At 42.3% G+C, this 15,439-nt stretch overlaps 2 protein-coding genes across 2 annotated transcripts; both read right to left on the bottom strand.

The window, feature by feature from the left end:
* Nucleotides 1–164: 164 nt before the first annotated feature.
* Nucleotides 165–1,427, bottom strand: LOC115011811 (uncharacterized). Its single transcript, XM_029437043.1, has 2 exons — nt 302–1,427; nt 165–184 (listed from the first exon to the last, which is right to left on the bottom strand). The coding sequence occupies exons 1-2, from the start codon at nt 1,425–1,427 to the stop codon at nt 165–167; spliced, it is 1,146 nt and encodes a 381-aa protein (XP_029292903.1).
* A 1,214-nt stretch (nt 1,428–2,641) lies between these two features.
* Nucleotides 2,642–11,994, bottom strand: nubp1 (nucleotide binding protein 1 (MinD homolog, E. coli)). Its single transcript, XM_029438572.1, has 10 exons — nt 11,879–11,994; nt 11,237–11,341; nt 10,955–11,088; nt 10,093–10,161; nt 9,972–10,004; nt 9,795–9,885; nt 9,543–9,697; nt 6,104–6,214; nt 5,249–5,435; nt 2,642–4,253 (listed from the first exon to the last, which is right to left on the bottom strand). Exons 1-10 carry the CDS (start codon nt 11,910–11,912, stop codon nt 4,201–4,203), a joined length of 972 nt encoding a protein of 323 aa, XP_029294432.1. The 5' UTR covers nt 11,913–11,994; the 3' UTR covers nt 2,642–4,200.
* Between the last annotated feature and the right edge of the window lie 3,445 nt (nt 11,995–15,439).

Genomic DNA, 15,439 nt, shown 5'->3' with positions numbered 1-15,439 from the left:
GTAAGGCACACCCATACCACCAAATCATGCGGGACTGACCTATAACAGCAGCAAACCGGTATTAGCTGCCAGTTTATGCAGAGGAGAGAGACTTTCATGGGAAATCACAAAAGGGGAAATGGAAAGCACCTGGAGATTCTTTCAGCGCCCAGTCAACCATGCAATCAAGGCTTTGACAGTATTTCTATAAGCCCAAGCACATCGTGTAAACGAGAACAGGCCGAGCTAAAGACACGGTAGAAGAACAGAAAACAGCAGAATAAAGATGGGACACAACATAAATGATTTAGTGCAAACTTACCCCAGCGTGAATCCACCCCCTCCTCGTCCTCTTTATCCTCATGGAAGTTCCTTGTGCCATCAGTGATGCATGTTCTTGCACTATAAGCAGTCTTTAGAAAATGTTCTATATCGTCTACGACGCCTAATGTCATGCTGTGATCTGTTTTGGAGTAAAATGAGTGGTCTTGTGTGTCAGTATGAGTGTCTGTTGGTGTACAGGGAGACAATAAATGTGCAATGTCTTCTGTAAATCCTGCGTCTCTGCCACAATGTACGTCTCCAATCAACCCGAACAGGTCCGCTGTTGTGTCCGTTGACCTGTCAGCTGTCCAGCAGACATCCAGATCAGGTGAGGCATTTATTCCTGCTCCAGAGGTAAAGAATTGATCAGTTTTCAATCCAGCGTGTGTAGAGAAATAGAGGCCTTTTGCGGTGTCGGTGGCTCCTTCTGTATCCAGTGTGAAGCTCGGGTCTGTGCTCTCCACCTCTCTACAGTTAAAGCTGTCAGTGTACAAATCTAATGTACTGCAAGCGATTGCAAGCTTAATTTCCTCTTCCATATTCAACACATGGCATTGTGCTTCTTCTTTTGTCGTGTTTTCACTTGTTGCAGAGCCAGCAGTCATTCCAGGAACCAGGGGCATCAACATCCTCCGTCCTCGGTCCCAGTGCTGCCACAGAGGGATAGCTATCCTTCTAGCCGCCTCCTCTACCTGCTCTAACCACTCCTTCTCCTCCTCCAAATTCCCCTCATCCTTTCTTTCATTATCACTTTCTGGCTTCTGCATTAATTCTGCACTTCTCAGCCGATCTGTCATTTCATCATCTAATCTGAGACCACGTTGGCAGTTGCTTATTTCCGATGTAGAAGAGAGCGTGTGATTGAGGTAGTGTTCGTCCATCATTGGTGCCCCCCTCAATTCCTGAATTACTTTCTGATTATTTTCCTGACTAACTTGATGATCACACAGTGGGCGCATTTTTGGCCTGAACCCTGTGCCGCCATGTTCACCCACGGACGATACAGACTCCGATCGTGTTTGGTTGTGGTCAGATTCTCTATACTCTGATGATCCACACTTCCTGGCCTCGCTGAGTCGACCTTGGTTGAGGTTCCAGTGGTCAGTAGATTCTCGGGAATTCATCAGATCAGACCTTGGTTTACGCGCTGCAGGTGCGATCCCCTCAGTAAATCGGTGCTGGCTCAAGCTCTTGCTGTAGGCCTCTGAGATGATCCTGCTCCTCCACCAAGCCCTCCAGCAGAGCTTGGATCTCAGCAGGAGAGGCCCGGGTCAGAGCCAGCTGCACTGCGTCCAGAACCTCCTTGAACCGGGCCATGGCGACGTCTGCTCCCGGGATATTGACGTCTGAAAGAGTGAGCTCGTAGAGACGATAAGAGTTTTAGGTGCTTTTAGTTTTAACATTGATTTTGTTCAGGAGGAGTTGTCATTAAACGAGGGAGGTGTTTGTGTGGTTGGAGGGGAGGTGCGTTTGGAGGATTGTTTCAGTTTTGTGTGGGAATGTACGTGAGAGACTGCAACGGCCTGGAGGCAGACATGTCATTATTCTTAGAGAGGTTAGATCATCCTTGCGCAAGAGCATTTGTTCAGTTTCAGACTGTCTTCCTATAAACTCACCACCGTTTATTCAGCATTCATTTTGTCTCATGGTCTCTAATAATTTGCCAATTTTGCATTCAACAACATACACACAGGACTGCTGCGTTTTGTTTGCTTTAAATAAACTAAACTAAAATAACTTCTATAAGAGACACATTGTTTTCAACACAATGACATACAGTATAGCCATTTGTTTATAAATACTAAGTATTTCTTTGCTTATGCTTTTCATTGAATGTTTCATATTTCTGAGCAACGTTTACATTAAGTCGCACAGGATCGCCACATTTTCTGAAAGAAAACAGGTGAGGAGTCATCGTTTCACTGATTTAAGGACCTTTTCTTTGTGTGACGAATACATTTGTTTATTTTCATAATTAAAACGCCATCCCATTCCATGTTGAGACTGTCATGATCAAAATAACAGTAGAGCTACGTGTGAGAAACACATTGCCTGTGGGACTGTGGCTGCTGTTGTTTTGTCTGTTTGCAGAATGCAGATGCAGTTTCACATGTGTTTTTTGAGAACCCTGGAGGAACGATGACCACGTAGGGCAAAGTATACCCTCGCAGATGTAAACATAAAACATGGTGGCAAGACAATAAAGTTATACTAACATGGTCCACATAGCCAATATCATAATCAGTTAAATATGTAGGCAAGGTTATCTCAATTCATCTTTGAATTATAAACAGATAAAACTAAAATGATCCTAGAAAAAAAGAAAAAGAAATGGTGATTTCATGTTTGGTCATTTATTTTTTTATAAATCAGTTAAAGCAAGTACATTACCTTAAACAATGTGTCCAAAAGAATAGTTTGAAACAAAGTGATCTAAATCAAAAATCATACATTACATCTGCTCATTGAAGAAAAGGAAAAGTTTTTCAAATCATGCATCATTTGGTCATGAGAAAGTTAAGTTTCCTCCTATGCTCGTATCTTAGACAATTCATCTCCCAGATTCACATTTTTGTATTCACCAGATGTGCCGTGAAAAAAAGCAAACCATCAACATCGCTTGAGAGGTTAACATCCCCATACAGTCTTCTCATTAACAATGTGGAATGATAACAATGAATGACAATACACAATCAAATCATATACGACGCTGACGATACTGCACTTTGTATTTTGTATTTATTTACAACATAAGAGCTGATGATTAACTTTCCCAAAGAGCATCTCCTTTACTACAGCACAAGGAGAGAAAATAACTCTTTCCATCTAATAAAGAAACTAACTGTATATATTCAGTATCTTAGGACGCACCCCAGCACGCAAAACAATCTGATTGTGGGACAAAGAGACATGTGGGAACCTACCAGACCACCCACTTGTACTTTAACCTGAAAGATTAAATCTGGTGATAATCCAATTAATTCCCATGTAAGGAGCAAAAAACACAATACATTGATTCTTAACATATTTCCTGTGTATACAAAGCCTCATATAGCTCTCTGTGTACCGCATTAGGGTTAGGGTTATTTTTTCCGAGTACAATCCCATCCTGCTGCTATGAACACTCACTCGAACACCAAATGTGTATTTATCCGCAGTTGAAAATAGTCCCTAATAAATGCACAATTTACTCCAGTTTGAGTGAAGTTTAGAACAAACTGAAGTGTTCAGTTGTTGTAGGCATACCTGTACATTTTAGTATGAACCAATGGGCTTGTCTCTTAGAGCCACATGTGCAATGTGATGATGTATTGAGAGAACTTTCATGGGATTTGTAAGACAATACCATAAATATCACCAGTATCCTATAAGAAACATTTATTATATCAATTATACTTGAGGGGTTTGAATGTGTATTTATCTCAGCTCAAGTATAGAAATGTTATAAACAGAGAATCTCCACGGTGGTGCTTTAAAGTTCTGTTTTCATTTTGTTGTTCCTGATCAAAGCATTCATGTTTAAATTGGGCCCAAGTGCTTATTTGGATAAGACAACCCATCATTATAAAGCTGTAATTACTTCTAAATATTACATTTATTACAAAGAGGAACTATTATGACAATTAAATCCTCATTATTATATTTTCTACCCTCAATAGTTTTTCTGGAAAAGCTGTATTGGCCAGCCACTGCGGAGTAAACCACTGCTCTGTAAGGTCTGAGCAGCTCACCACAGCATATACTCATGCAGAGATGATTCTGGCTGGCTTTGGTGAACGCTCTAATGTTATTTGCTTTATTTGTGTTTCTTATTCAGTAGTTAATCATTTCTACCACACTGTCATCATGTGATCTGTCTCAGTGTTCTGCTCCAATATGGCCACCATCAGAGTGGGTTCAGGTGGTGCTCTGCTCCTCTGTCACACGGTTGGAACAGTAGTCCCGAATACCTGGAGGAGGAGAGAGAAGAGGGGAGCGAGGTGAGAGGGGAGAGGGGAGAGAGAAGAGAGAGGAGAGAGAGGAGAGAGGATAGAGGAGAGAGAGAGGAGAGGAGCGAGGAGAGAGAGGAGAGGAGAGAAGGAGGTCAGCGAGTGGTGATGGGAGAGAGGAGCAGGGAGCTGAGGAGTTAGAGTCTCTTTTGAGAGAATCTGAGAGAGAGAAGAGAGAGCTAGAGGGAGGAGGAGGGAGAGGTCTCTAGAGTTCGCATAGGGAGGGCATACTCTCGAGTAGATTCTCTAGAGAGGAGAGAGGAGAGGGGAGAGAGGAGAGGGGAGAAGAGGAGAGAGGAGAGAGAGAGAGAGAGGAGAGGAGAGAGAGGAGGAGAGAGAGGAGAGGAGAGAGGAGAGAGAGGAGGAGAGGGAGGGAGAGGGGAAGAGAGGAGAGAGGAGAGAGGAGAGAGGGAGAGGGGAGATGGAGAGGGGAGGGAGAGAGGGAGAGAGGAGAGAGAGAGAGAGGAGGAGAGAGAGAGAGGAGAGGGGAGAGAGGAGAGAGGAGAGAGGAGAGAGGAGGGGAGAGGAGGAGAGGAGGGTGCCGATGGAGTTTGGAGGAACTTGATAAAAATTTCCAAGGACACAAATAAATATACCTTGTTTATTAAAGATGTGTGTGTATAGATTTGCATTTTATTAACTGCCTGCCATGTTTGATTTCTAAACTTTCATCTCATGATGTATTTAGTTATTGCATTTCGATATCTTCTTTCGCTTTAGGTCGACCACTTCCCATTTGTAAAGTGATCACTTCTTCTTTCACTACATTTGAAAATCGGGAATTGGGACGTCAAGTAAACCATCTAGTCAACAAAAATAAGGAGGGACTTCACTGGACGCCGTATGTGGGTGCAACTTCCTTTCTCTGGAATGTAACAAAATCTGAAACAAGTTGCGAGAGGTGGCAAAGAAGACGTCCGAGACGCTTGTGTATGCATGTTCCTGTAAACACTCACTCTGCACGATATTCAGGTAGACTTTAGCAGCAGGAGAGTCCGGTACTTCGTTGAGGAAAGACTTGCCCTCGTCGCAGCTTCGCGCTATCCTCGGGTCTAGAGGTACCTTTCCTAACAGCGGTAGATCTAGATCTGCACACATTTTCTCTGCGCCCCCGCTGGTGGGAGGGAAGATCTGTGACGTGTTCTACAAGAGAGTGGACAAAGAAAAATCCAAGTTATGGATGCATAAACCCTAAATTACATCAGTGCTACTCTATACGTGCTGAGCTCTGAATGGAAAACTGGCCACTGTTCCATCAATGTCATTTTCATGCCAGTAATGAATGAAACAGTTTAAAGTCTCGCTTTTCAAAGTCTGGTTTATACCCGATACTGTGAGAAACGCAGGAGGCAACGAATAGTGTTTTCACAAACTGAAACGGTTTGTTACTTTGAAATGACTTTCTTTCAGCTTTTTGCACAACAGTGCAAAAAGCTACCGTTGTAAATGAGCAGTCTGAGTCAAATCAGGGATTACCGTGGTGAAGCCTCCCACCAAGAAAACAAGGCTCATTCTGTGGCTCCCTCACAGTATGTGTGTCAACAGATAACTGCTTAACAGTGCTAGCTTGACCTAATTCAGACAGCGAGGGAAGCCCTTTTAAACTTTTGACAACACTTGGACAAATGCCCAAGGCTCAAGACAATGGTAAAGCTTTAATGCTTCTTATCAACTTGTAACAGATGAAGGGAAACCTGGCAAACCTGTCCAGACGTCTGCTTGTCGATACAATTCTTAAATCGCCAGATTAGATTTTTTAACGTGTGTGTCTGACCGTCAGTCTGTGTAGAGCATGTGCATCCGTCAGTGACCTTGCATGTAGGGCAGACGAAGCCACTCATGTTCTCCACCACTCCGATGATTGGCAGCTTGACCTTCTGACAGAACCTGATCTCCTTTCGCACATCCTGCAACGATATCTCCTAGAGAGAGAGATAGAGAGACAGAGAGGAAGAGAGAGACAGAGAGAGACAGACAGAGACAGACAGAGAGAGACAGAGAGAGACAGAGAGGAAGAGAGAGACAGAGAGGAAGAGAGAGAGAGAGAGAGAGAGAGAGAGACAGAGAGAGAGAGAGAGAGAGAGAGAGAGACAGAGAGAGAGAGAGAGAGAGAGAGAGAGAGACAGACAGAGAGAGACAGAGAGAGACAGAGAGAGAGAGAGACAGAGAGAGACAGAGAGGAAGAGAGAGACAGAGAGGAAGAGAGAGACAGAGAGGAAGAGAGAGAGAGAGAGAGAGAGAGAGAGAGAGAGAGACAGACAGCGAGAGAGACAGAGAGGAAGAGAGAGACAGACAGAGAGAGAGACAGAGAGAGACAGAGACAGAGAGGAAGAGAGAGACAGAGAGGAAGAGAGAGAGAGAGAGAGAGAGAGAGACAGACAGAGAGAGAAAGAGACAGACAGAGAGACAGACAGAGAAAGAGACAGACAGAGAGAGAGACAGAGACAGACAGACAGACAGACAGACAGAGAAAGAGACAGACAGAGAGAGAAAGAGACAGACAGAGAGAGAAAGAGACAGACAAAGAGACAGAGAGAGAAAGAGACAGACAGAGAGACAGACAGAGAGAGAGACAGAGAGAGATAAAGAGAGAAAGAAAGAGAAAGAGACAGAGACAGAGACAGAGACAGAGAGAGAGAGAGAGACAGAGAGGGGGATGAAACAGACCAACTGGTGAAAAAAAAAGCATGTTTCCCTTGAGAAATGCATTTAGCAGAACACGATAAACTGGGCATCTCTCACGTCTAATGTGTTGAAACGTTGGGAGTCTTTTCTTTGGTATCAAGAGCTCCGTAGCTCAGCTTCTGATAACGCAGACTGGCTGGGCTGCTCGGGTAATTCCCACATCATGTGTGGTTTGTTTTGGTTAAGTGAGAGCTGAAGGAATGAGGAAGTTAATTTACTGCGGTCTGATCTCATATGTCCAGGCCTAATGCAAGTGTCAGGAAGTGTTTGTATCTTTCACAAAAGTAGAGCAGAACTCGATTGATTTAGGGCAAACATTGTGTACCATATATGACATTACAATCCATTGCAACATACAGCCAGTGAGTTTCAAAACTGTCTCCTTAGTCCAGACTCTACTCCAAAAAAACTGTAGTCTAAGCACAGATTTTGGGGCGGATAGCAGGAACACTGGAGCATTGTCTTCATATTGTCTGCACATCAGAGTACATGTGTTGATGTACAGTCTGTGAAGTCAACGTTTGCATGCGTGCTAAAAGGATTTGAGTATTTCTGGTTGCTATGGCATCAGACTTCTCCGTGCCTGCTGAGAACACACACACACACACACACACACACACACACACACACACACACACGTGTGTTCTCAGCAGGCACGGAGAAGTCTGATGCCATAGCAACCGGAAATACTCAAACACACACGCACCCACATAATGCTATAAGGTGTGTGTGTGTGTCCAACCAAGCCAGAAGTCCGTATCAAATCAGGTGTGAAAAAAATGTGCGGTCAGCAAATAAAGCCTGACGGTATTGCGTTGCGCTTATGTGCGTCTGTAAAATCAATACATGGGTTTTATACCGTCTATAGATTTGATAGAATGCGAAGGTTAAAAGAGGATGCCTGGAAATGCATAAAGTGTATTATTATTATTCCTCCTCCTCCTCACCACCACAACGGCTTTGTATTTTATGTCCGGTCTTGCTAGCATTTTATTGCGTTTTGTATAAACAACTACTAAACACGCTGGATTATAACTTTATATGGTGCCATGACACCGTGTGTAGTCAAACTGTAGCGTAGACTTTTTACGGGTTTATGATAAAATAGTAAATCTGTTGAGAGGGAACAGCTGCAGTTATGATTTAAATAATAAACTGGGATTACTTTACTGCCAACAAAACACATTTAGTGGGACCGTAATGCCGACTACATGGTTCTTCAATGTCTCCGACAGGTCTTTCATTTCACACGTAGCGTATCTTCAACATGTCAGCGGTAGGGCTGGGCAATAAATCGATATTGGGATATTGTCTTTTGGGGATTTTTATTGGGCCCACAGTCTCTCATGCACTTACACTTCCCTGCATTACTTTCAATAACCCCCCATAACGGGTAGTAACGTGCTGTAATAAGCTGTGGGCTAGACATGTAGGCGGCGAGGGGACTGGTGACAGTCACAGCAGTAATGAAGGCGAGGGGTTTTCCAGTTGAGATCAAACGAGAGGACTCCCTTAAACATTTTTACATTTACTACATTTCAGAATGGACGACTGAGGTTACAGCTCTTTTCTTCTACTGTGCAAATTCTTGACAGAAGTTTTATTTTATTTATCTGTGGATTGACTAATGATTAGTTAAGAAAGTTTGAGAAATTCTCGCCAACTATTTAAAAGAAATTGCTAAATCTTAAAAAAAAAAGTAATGTATATTTTGGGTATAATATCTTTGCTGGAAATATCTCAATATATTGATGAGTCACAAAAACGCAGAGACACCAGTTCTCCCTGGAAAGCAGCACTAAGACGATCGCATCATGCAGGGCGGCTGTAGCAATGTTGCATTTTGGGTAAAGGGTATGATTATCTCATTCTCTGTCTGTGGCTTCTAGTGTTATTTTTCACTATCATTATTACTCTCTACAGTTACAGCGTCTTTGAGTTTCTAGAAACGCGCGGTTGAAATTCATTCTGGGAAATGTAGGAAATCACCAACTGAAGTACAAGTAGTCAAATCAGGTGTAGTGAACGCACACGATATCTGAGGGTGGAGTTTCCCTCAACAGTTGCTGTGTGTGTATATATGTAACCAGGATTCTTTCAAATTCAAGGCAAGAACTTTTATTGATTTGCGGCAGACTCTGCATTAGGATATACGGATGTCCAGCAATCTTTGAAGATCTTTAACAAGCAAGTCTTTGTAAATATCTTTGGTGAGCCACCAGTCCTGAAATTTACATTTAGCAGACAAACCTGAAGGTTAGCTTAACGTTAGATTTCTCGCTTGCTTGCTGCCGTTTCACCTGCATCATTCAACTTCAATCACTGATGCACGCACCTGACCGTCGCACTGTCTTAACAAAGTTAAGTGCCACGTGAATAATGATGCAACTGCAGGAGACGCGCCTGCAGACAGTGGAACGTTCAATTACCTTTCAATGTCTACTTTCACAAACCTTCAAGGTCTTGATTTTCCCCCTTCAAATTCACAAACTTTCAAGGATTTCAAAGACCCATGGGAACCATGGTTATGTTATAAGCGTTATAGTTATAGTGCGTGTGTTCTACCTGTGGTGTGGTGATGATGACAGCTCCATCAACGTGGGTGGAGCTCAGGTACTGGACGATGGACAGGTGTTCGTCAGAGGTGCCAGGGGGCGTGTCCACGATGAGGTAATCCAGTTCCCCCCAGTCAACATCCCTCAAAAACTGCTTGATCATCCCTGAATTCATACAAACATCTCACAGGTTACCCTGGTGGGACATTTGGAAAACAGTTTGATACATTTGACACACACACACACACACATATAAACGTACCATTCTTCTTGGGTCCTCTCCAGATGACGGCATCATCAGGGCTACTGAGCAAGAAGCCAATAGACATGACTGCCAGGTTGTCATCCACATACTGCAACATACAGAAAATGCATTGATGAAATATGCACATTTCTTCAAAGATTTAAAACTAAAGCAACATTGTTTGAATTGACTCACCACAGGAGACCAGCCTGAGCCGCTCTGGTGAACCTGTGCACAAGAGAACAGATTACAGACCTACTCCGAAGTGAAAGCTTAACATAACTACAGGGTCCTTCACAGGATGTTTGTAGCTCACCTGTTCTCCCTCTAAGCCCATGATCCTCGGAATGGATGGACCACAGATATCTACATCCAGCAGGGCAACCTAAGAACAGAGAGCAGAAAAACAAAGACTCTTTATTCTCCAGTGTTGTGGAGTCTGTGACCGTCTGTTCTGTTGGTTTTGTAATCCAGTACAATAGTCTCCTGGACTTCTTGAGGTAAATGTTAGGATGGCAGAGGATTAAACTTTGAATACATATAAAAGAAACACAGGCATGTTCCATCTAGACTAAGCCATGTATAATCTAAAAACAGATATTTTTTCTGTTTTCCAGCGAGGTCTATGTTTTCCAGTGAACAGTTTTCATGTGGGATTAACAATTTCACAATTCACGTGTCTCACATGCCTACACTGCTGACACATCCTACTTGCAGGTATTGTACATAATGCCAGCGCAATAATTAATAGGGTTGCAATGGAATAAAAATTATACATTGTGAAAGAAATTGAAATTTGGAAAATGATTTGATCTGTAAAGGTCTGCTCTTATATTGAACTTTATGACTTTTAACCTCTGCTAATCCATGTCTGCAGTGACCTCTAGTGGCGTTTAGTGGACTTCAACAACAAACAGCGACTGGGTGTTAGACCATAGACTGTATAAAGGTTTAGTCTAAATCTCAGAAACAGAGTACACCATAGCTTCAAAGGACACACCTATGGGTTTTAAGGACTACATTATTTTTGTTCCACACAGCACAGGTTTAACCTTAAAAATAGTAAACTGTCATGGAGCCCAAACGGTCTGAGTTCAACCAAAAAGTTGGGTAGCCTCAATGGTTTTGTTTTTGGCTCTGTGGTTTGTGCAGTGCTCAACCAAAAGGAAAATATTCACCTCCTTTGTGCTGTCACTTGCCAGGGCGTGAGCCAGGTGAGCGCTGAAGGTACTCTTCCCCACGCCTCCTTTTCCAGACAGCACGAGAATCTTGTGTTTGACATTTGACAGCTTCGCTCCTATCTCTGCTATGGCTGGAGATGAAGGATGGAGAAGACTCTCAAAACAAGGGTTCACTGAAATACTGGTTGTTTTAAAGCTACTAACATTTCCTGTTCAATTAAAAAAAAAAAAATCACCCAAATAACCCAACATGCATATAATATCAAGATGTGGTCTCACCGGGGTCGGGGGCCTTGGTGGCTCCAGAAGCACACAGCTTCTGGTTGGGACAGCCCTCACATGACGACGACTTTCCTGCTTGCTCACTTGCTGTTCCCGGGCAGTCTGAAAGGATCAAGCACAGAGCAGTTATCAGCATGTTGCCTTTAACAGATCATCTAAAACTATTCAGAAACCAATACATGTTCTGGTTAAGTTAAAATCAAGTCTATGGTTCAACTTGTTTGCAGTTAAAAATAGTTGTATTATACTTTGAGTACCGTTTAAGTAGCCCTGTGTATATATTATATCTTGTGCAAAAATGACCAATTTTTGAAAATACATTAATCAGGAAAAAGCTTTGAAAGAAAAGTGCGTCATTAAACTTCACAAGCCAACACGCGAGTTATGTTTAATTGTATCTAAAAGAAGCCAGCGGCACCAGTCCTTATGACTATCTAATAATACTTTAGTTAACTGATACCCTGAAAAGATTATCAGGAATATTGCAAGTACTGTGTTGTCAAAAAACAACAAAGACATGCTTAGCAGTAAAAGTGAGACATCTGTTTAAAACCCACCACACCTTACAGTATCATACGTATCACAAAGAAAGAGTCAACTATATGGTCTATATTGTCAAAATTAAGTTTAAAAACTCACGCTCTGGTGCATCATCTGGTACGTCTGCCATCATTTCACGAGTGTCCTGCGGTTAAAGTCTTCCCCCGTCGAAGGTTCCGCATTCGCGCAACATGATGGCGCAGCATCGACCTGTCAAATTACCCCTCAAATGGAAAATACTAATATCTAAATGTATTTTGTTTTTTTGATGTACTGTGCATTTCAGGTAATTTAATGTCAATCAAACTGGTCTTGGGTTTGTTTTTGATGATGCATGATATGATATATTTATGTTTAATGTACACCAAAGCAAATGTATTGTAATTAAAAACGCACTTGGCAATAAACAGATTCTAATTCTTAAGATTCCTCAAGAAAATACAGGTGACATAAGGTAATACAAACTTATTATTAACCTCGGAAACTAGGGTGGTTACTGGAGCTCAAGGTGACTTACTGTGTCCACTAGGTAGTGCTGTTTTTTTAGTTATACCAGCAAGTTACAGTCCTACACCACACACACACACACACACTAGACTAGAAAGTCCATCATGAAGTCAGGCACATTCTGTCCATTCAGCAAGTGGTCAACACACTCACACACACACACACACACACACACACACTCACACACACACACACACACACACACACACACACACACACACACACACACACACACACACAGGCTAATAGACTCAGGTCAGATTTTGGTCATAGAGTTACTCAGCACAAAAGTTAAGCCTTGGCTGCACAAGCAGTCATCACACTAGGAACAATGCCATACACACACACACACACACACACACACACACACACACACACACACACACACACACACACACACACACACACACACGCACACACCAGCCTTAACATAACTCACACTTTTTCTATAAGGATTAACAGAGGAAGTTTTGTGTGTGTGTGTGTGTGTGTGTGTGTGTGTGTGTGTGTGTGTGTGTGTGTGTTTGGGTGAAAACATGTGGCAGAACAGAGATGTCACACAACTAAAGAGGAAAGAGGAAGTTTTTGGAAAGAAGATGGGTGAGGCATGGTACTGTTTTAAACTTCATATGTAAATAATGCAGTAGAAAGGGATTCAGAGTGTTGGTGGACTTCATTTCATTAATACAGCCATCAAGTGCTCATACAGCATCTTTGTTCTTCACGTTTCATACATCACTTAGGTATCTTAGACATGTGGAAAATGTTACAGCTTATTCAGTTCGTAGAGGGCTCCTCTCTCCCGGTAGAATCAGCATTATGAGTACAGCAGGCGTTCGTTATTTGAATGCTCCACCGAGCTTCTCAGTTCAATCCTGCTCTTGCCTCACGCTCTGCTAGGAAACACAAAAGAACCCTCTGGAAGAACAATGCCATAGGTCTGCCTTGCTGTGGGTGTATAGTAAAAGGTATAGTAAAATTAATGTGCCGTTTGAAATATTTTTGCTGCAGTAAAAGTTTGACAAACGTTTTTGCACTCCCTCGGAAAATGACATTTGTTTACATTCAAATTTCAAAGCCCTCGAGCAACCGTGGTAGTTATAAATGTTGTCTGGTGGTTAGAGACACTGCCTCAGAAGCAGGATGACTGAATGTCACAGGTTCATATCTTGTAACAACTACATCTGTGTGGTTTGGGCTCCTCCTCTATCCTCTGCCTCAGATCATTCCCTCTCCCATCCATCCTCCACTTCCATCCCTCACTTATGATATTCTCAGCTGCTACGGTCATGTCGGGTCATCCCCTCGGAGACTATTTTAACTATTTTAACTGCACTTTGACATTTGTGCTTGACATCAAGTTAACAAGTTAAATACACTGTAAGAAGTTTCACCTGCTTTGAGAGAGACTTTTAAAGTTTTCTCTTCGCCCCAGAAAGAGGAATGTTTGTTGCGCAGTGCACACTCAACGATAATGCAAAGTAACACACACCCACTCGCATCAAACATAGACGATGCAAAATCATTGCTCACCATCATAAGGAACACATTGTGTACCTGTATGTCCATGCTTCTGTGTGTGGAAACTCCCTGAGTGATAACACATACAAATCTCTGGAACTCCGTCCCTCCACGCATCCGAAGCTGTCAGAAACTATTACAACATTCAAGTCCCAACTCAAAACTCACCTGTTCAAACTGGCCTACTCTCTGTAGTCTCAATCATCCTGTATCCTCCCCCCCTCCCCCCATCCCCCCCTTTTCTCTTTCTTGCTTTCTTCCTGTGTCTCAACCATATCTCTGGTATTGTTTGTCTGCTCTCTCTCTTCCAATGTCCTGCTGTTTTTATCTCTTGAATTTTGTACGGTGTCCTTGGGTGTCTTGAAAGGCGCCTCCAAATAAAATGTATTATTATTATTATTATTATTATTATTAAATCTCTATTGGTCACACATCCATACTTAACATTGTTTGTTTTGTACTTATTTTTTCCAGAGAAAAGAGTCAGAGAAGCAGTTTAGTGAAGACACACACACACACACACAGATAAAGAAGTTGACATTTCTGGATTTTCTTAATAAAACATCTCAGATTAGACTACATCAGCTACAAAAGGTGTGTCACTCATAGTGTCCAACAGTGTGTTCACAGATGGTGAGAAAACAAACACGATTCATAACAACTTTTCAAAGACCGTAATGGATCTTGGAAAGTAAGCAAATAAGAATATAAATCAGAAGTTTTCCCCTTGATTGACTAGGAGTCATTAAAGCAGTGACACAATCCCTCACCAGCTTCCCACACACTGCATCAACACAACATTGAGTCTCTTCGTACACATTTCAAAGTGCAATACAAAGTCAAGAAGAAGCTGTCCCTTTTCTTGACAGTAGTCTTGATTTAAACTGCTCTACTTTACTTGTACATGTTGTATCTCTTGTATCACTTGCCTGTACTATTGCACTTTTAAATTGCAAATCTTTTACCTTTGCTGCATATTATTACCCTGTAAAGCACATTGAATTGCTCTGCTGTATGAAATATGCTTTACAAATAAAGTTGCCTTGCCTTGCTTTGCCTAGTCTCGGTTTATTTGTTACCTATGTTATGTTTTCTGTCTGGTTTGTTGGTTTGTTTGTCTGTTTGTCAGCAGGATTACAGAAAAACTACTTTCCAGATTTACATGAAACTTGGTAGAAGAGTGAAGCAGCCATGGGCTATGGAAGAACCCGTAACATCGGAAACACTCATTATTTTCCAGAGTTATGAAAACGACCTTGGCAGGGAGGTTAAATACTATGTGCAGTATCTTTCAAGACACTGTGCAATAGCATATGTGGAAGTTCAGATACTTCTTGTAGTTATTCTGGTCAAGCTACAGGAATCCCATAAACCAACTCTGTCTTCATGAAGCCTCCTTCCCCCAGCCTCCATCTCACCAGCCCGCAACTCCAACCACTGACCCCATAAACCACCCTGCTCCTAATCAAACAACCACCCCCCTTTTACCCCCCAAAAACTGAACTCAATCTCACAACTCAACCTCAGAATGCTGCCATGCTTGATGATGTTGTTTTAAAGTAGAGGACAGTGTAAATGTTGGAGTGTGTGAAATGGCAGATGGTGGTGTTTTTTTTTGTGGGGATAGTATCC

The sequence above is a fragment of the Cottoperca gobio genome, chromosome 8 (assembly GCF_900634415.1).
Source record: "Cottoperca gobio chromosome 8, fCotGob3.1, whole genome shotgun sequence".
NCBI lineage: Eukaryota > Metazoa > Chordata > Actinopteri > Perciformes > Bovichtidae > Cottoperca > Cottoperca gobio.
The sequence above is the reverse complement of the archived record's forward strand: the minus strand, read 5'-3'. Positions and strand labels throughout refer to the sequence as shown.

Excerpts from the sequence above, each read along its gene's own strand:
- LOC115011811 (XM_029437043.1), bottom strand. The coding sequence starts at position 1,427 with ATGAATTCCCGAGAATCTACTGACCACTGGAACCTCAACCAAGGTCGA. Across the intron at positions 185-301 it reads GGGGGTGGATTCACGCTGGG|AAATACTGTCAAAGCCTTGA; the intron begins GTAAGTTTGCAC and ends TTGGGCTTATAG.
- nubp1 (XM_029438572.1), bottom strand. The coding sequence starts at position 11,912 with ATGATGGCAGACGTACCAGATGATGCACCAGAGC. Across the intron at positions 9,698-9,794 it reads GAGAGGACCCAAGAAGAATG|GGATGATCAAGCAGTTTTTG; the intron begins GTACGTTTATAT and ends GTATGAATTCAG. Across the intron at positions 5,436-6,103 it reads TCGTCTGCCCTACATGCAAG|AACACGTCACAGATCTTCCC; the intron begins GTCACTGACGGA and ends ACTCTCTTGTAG.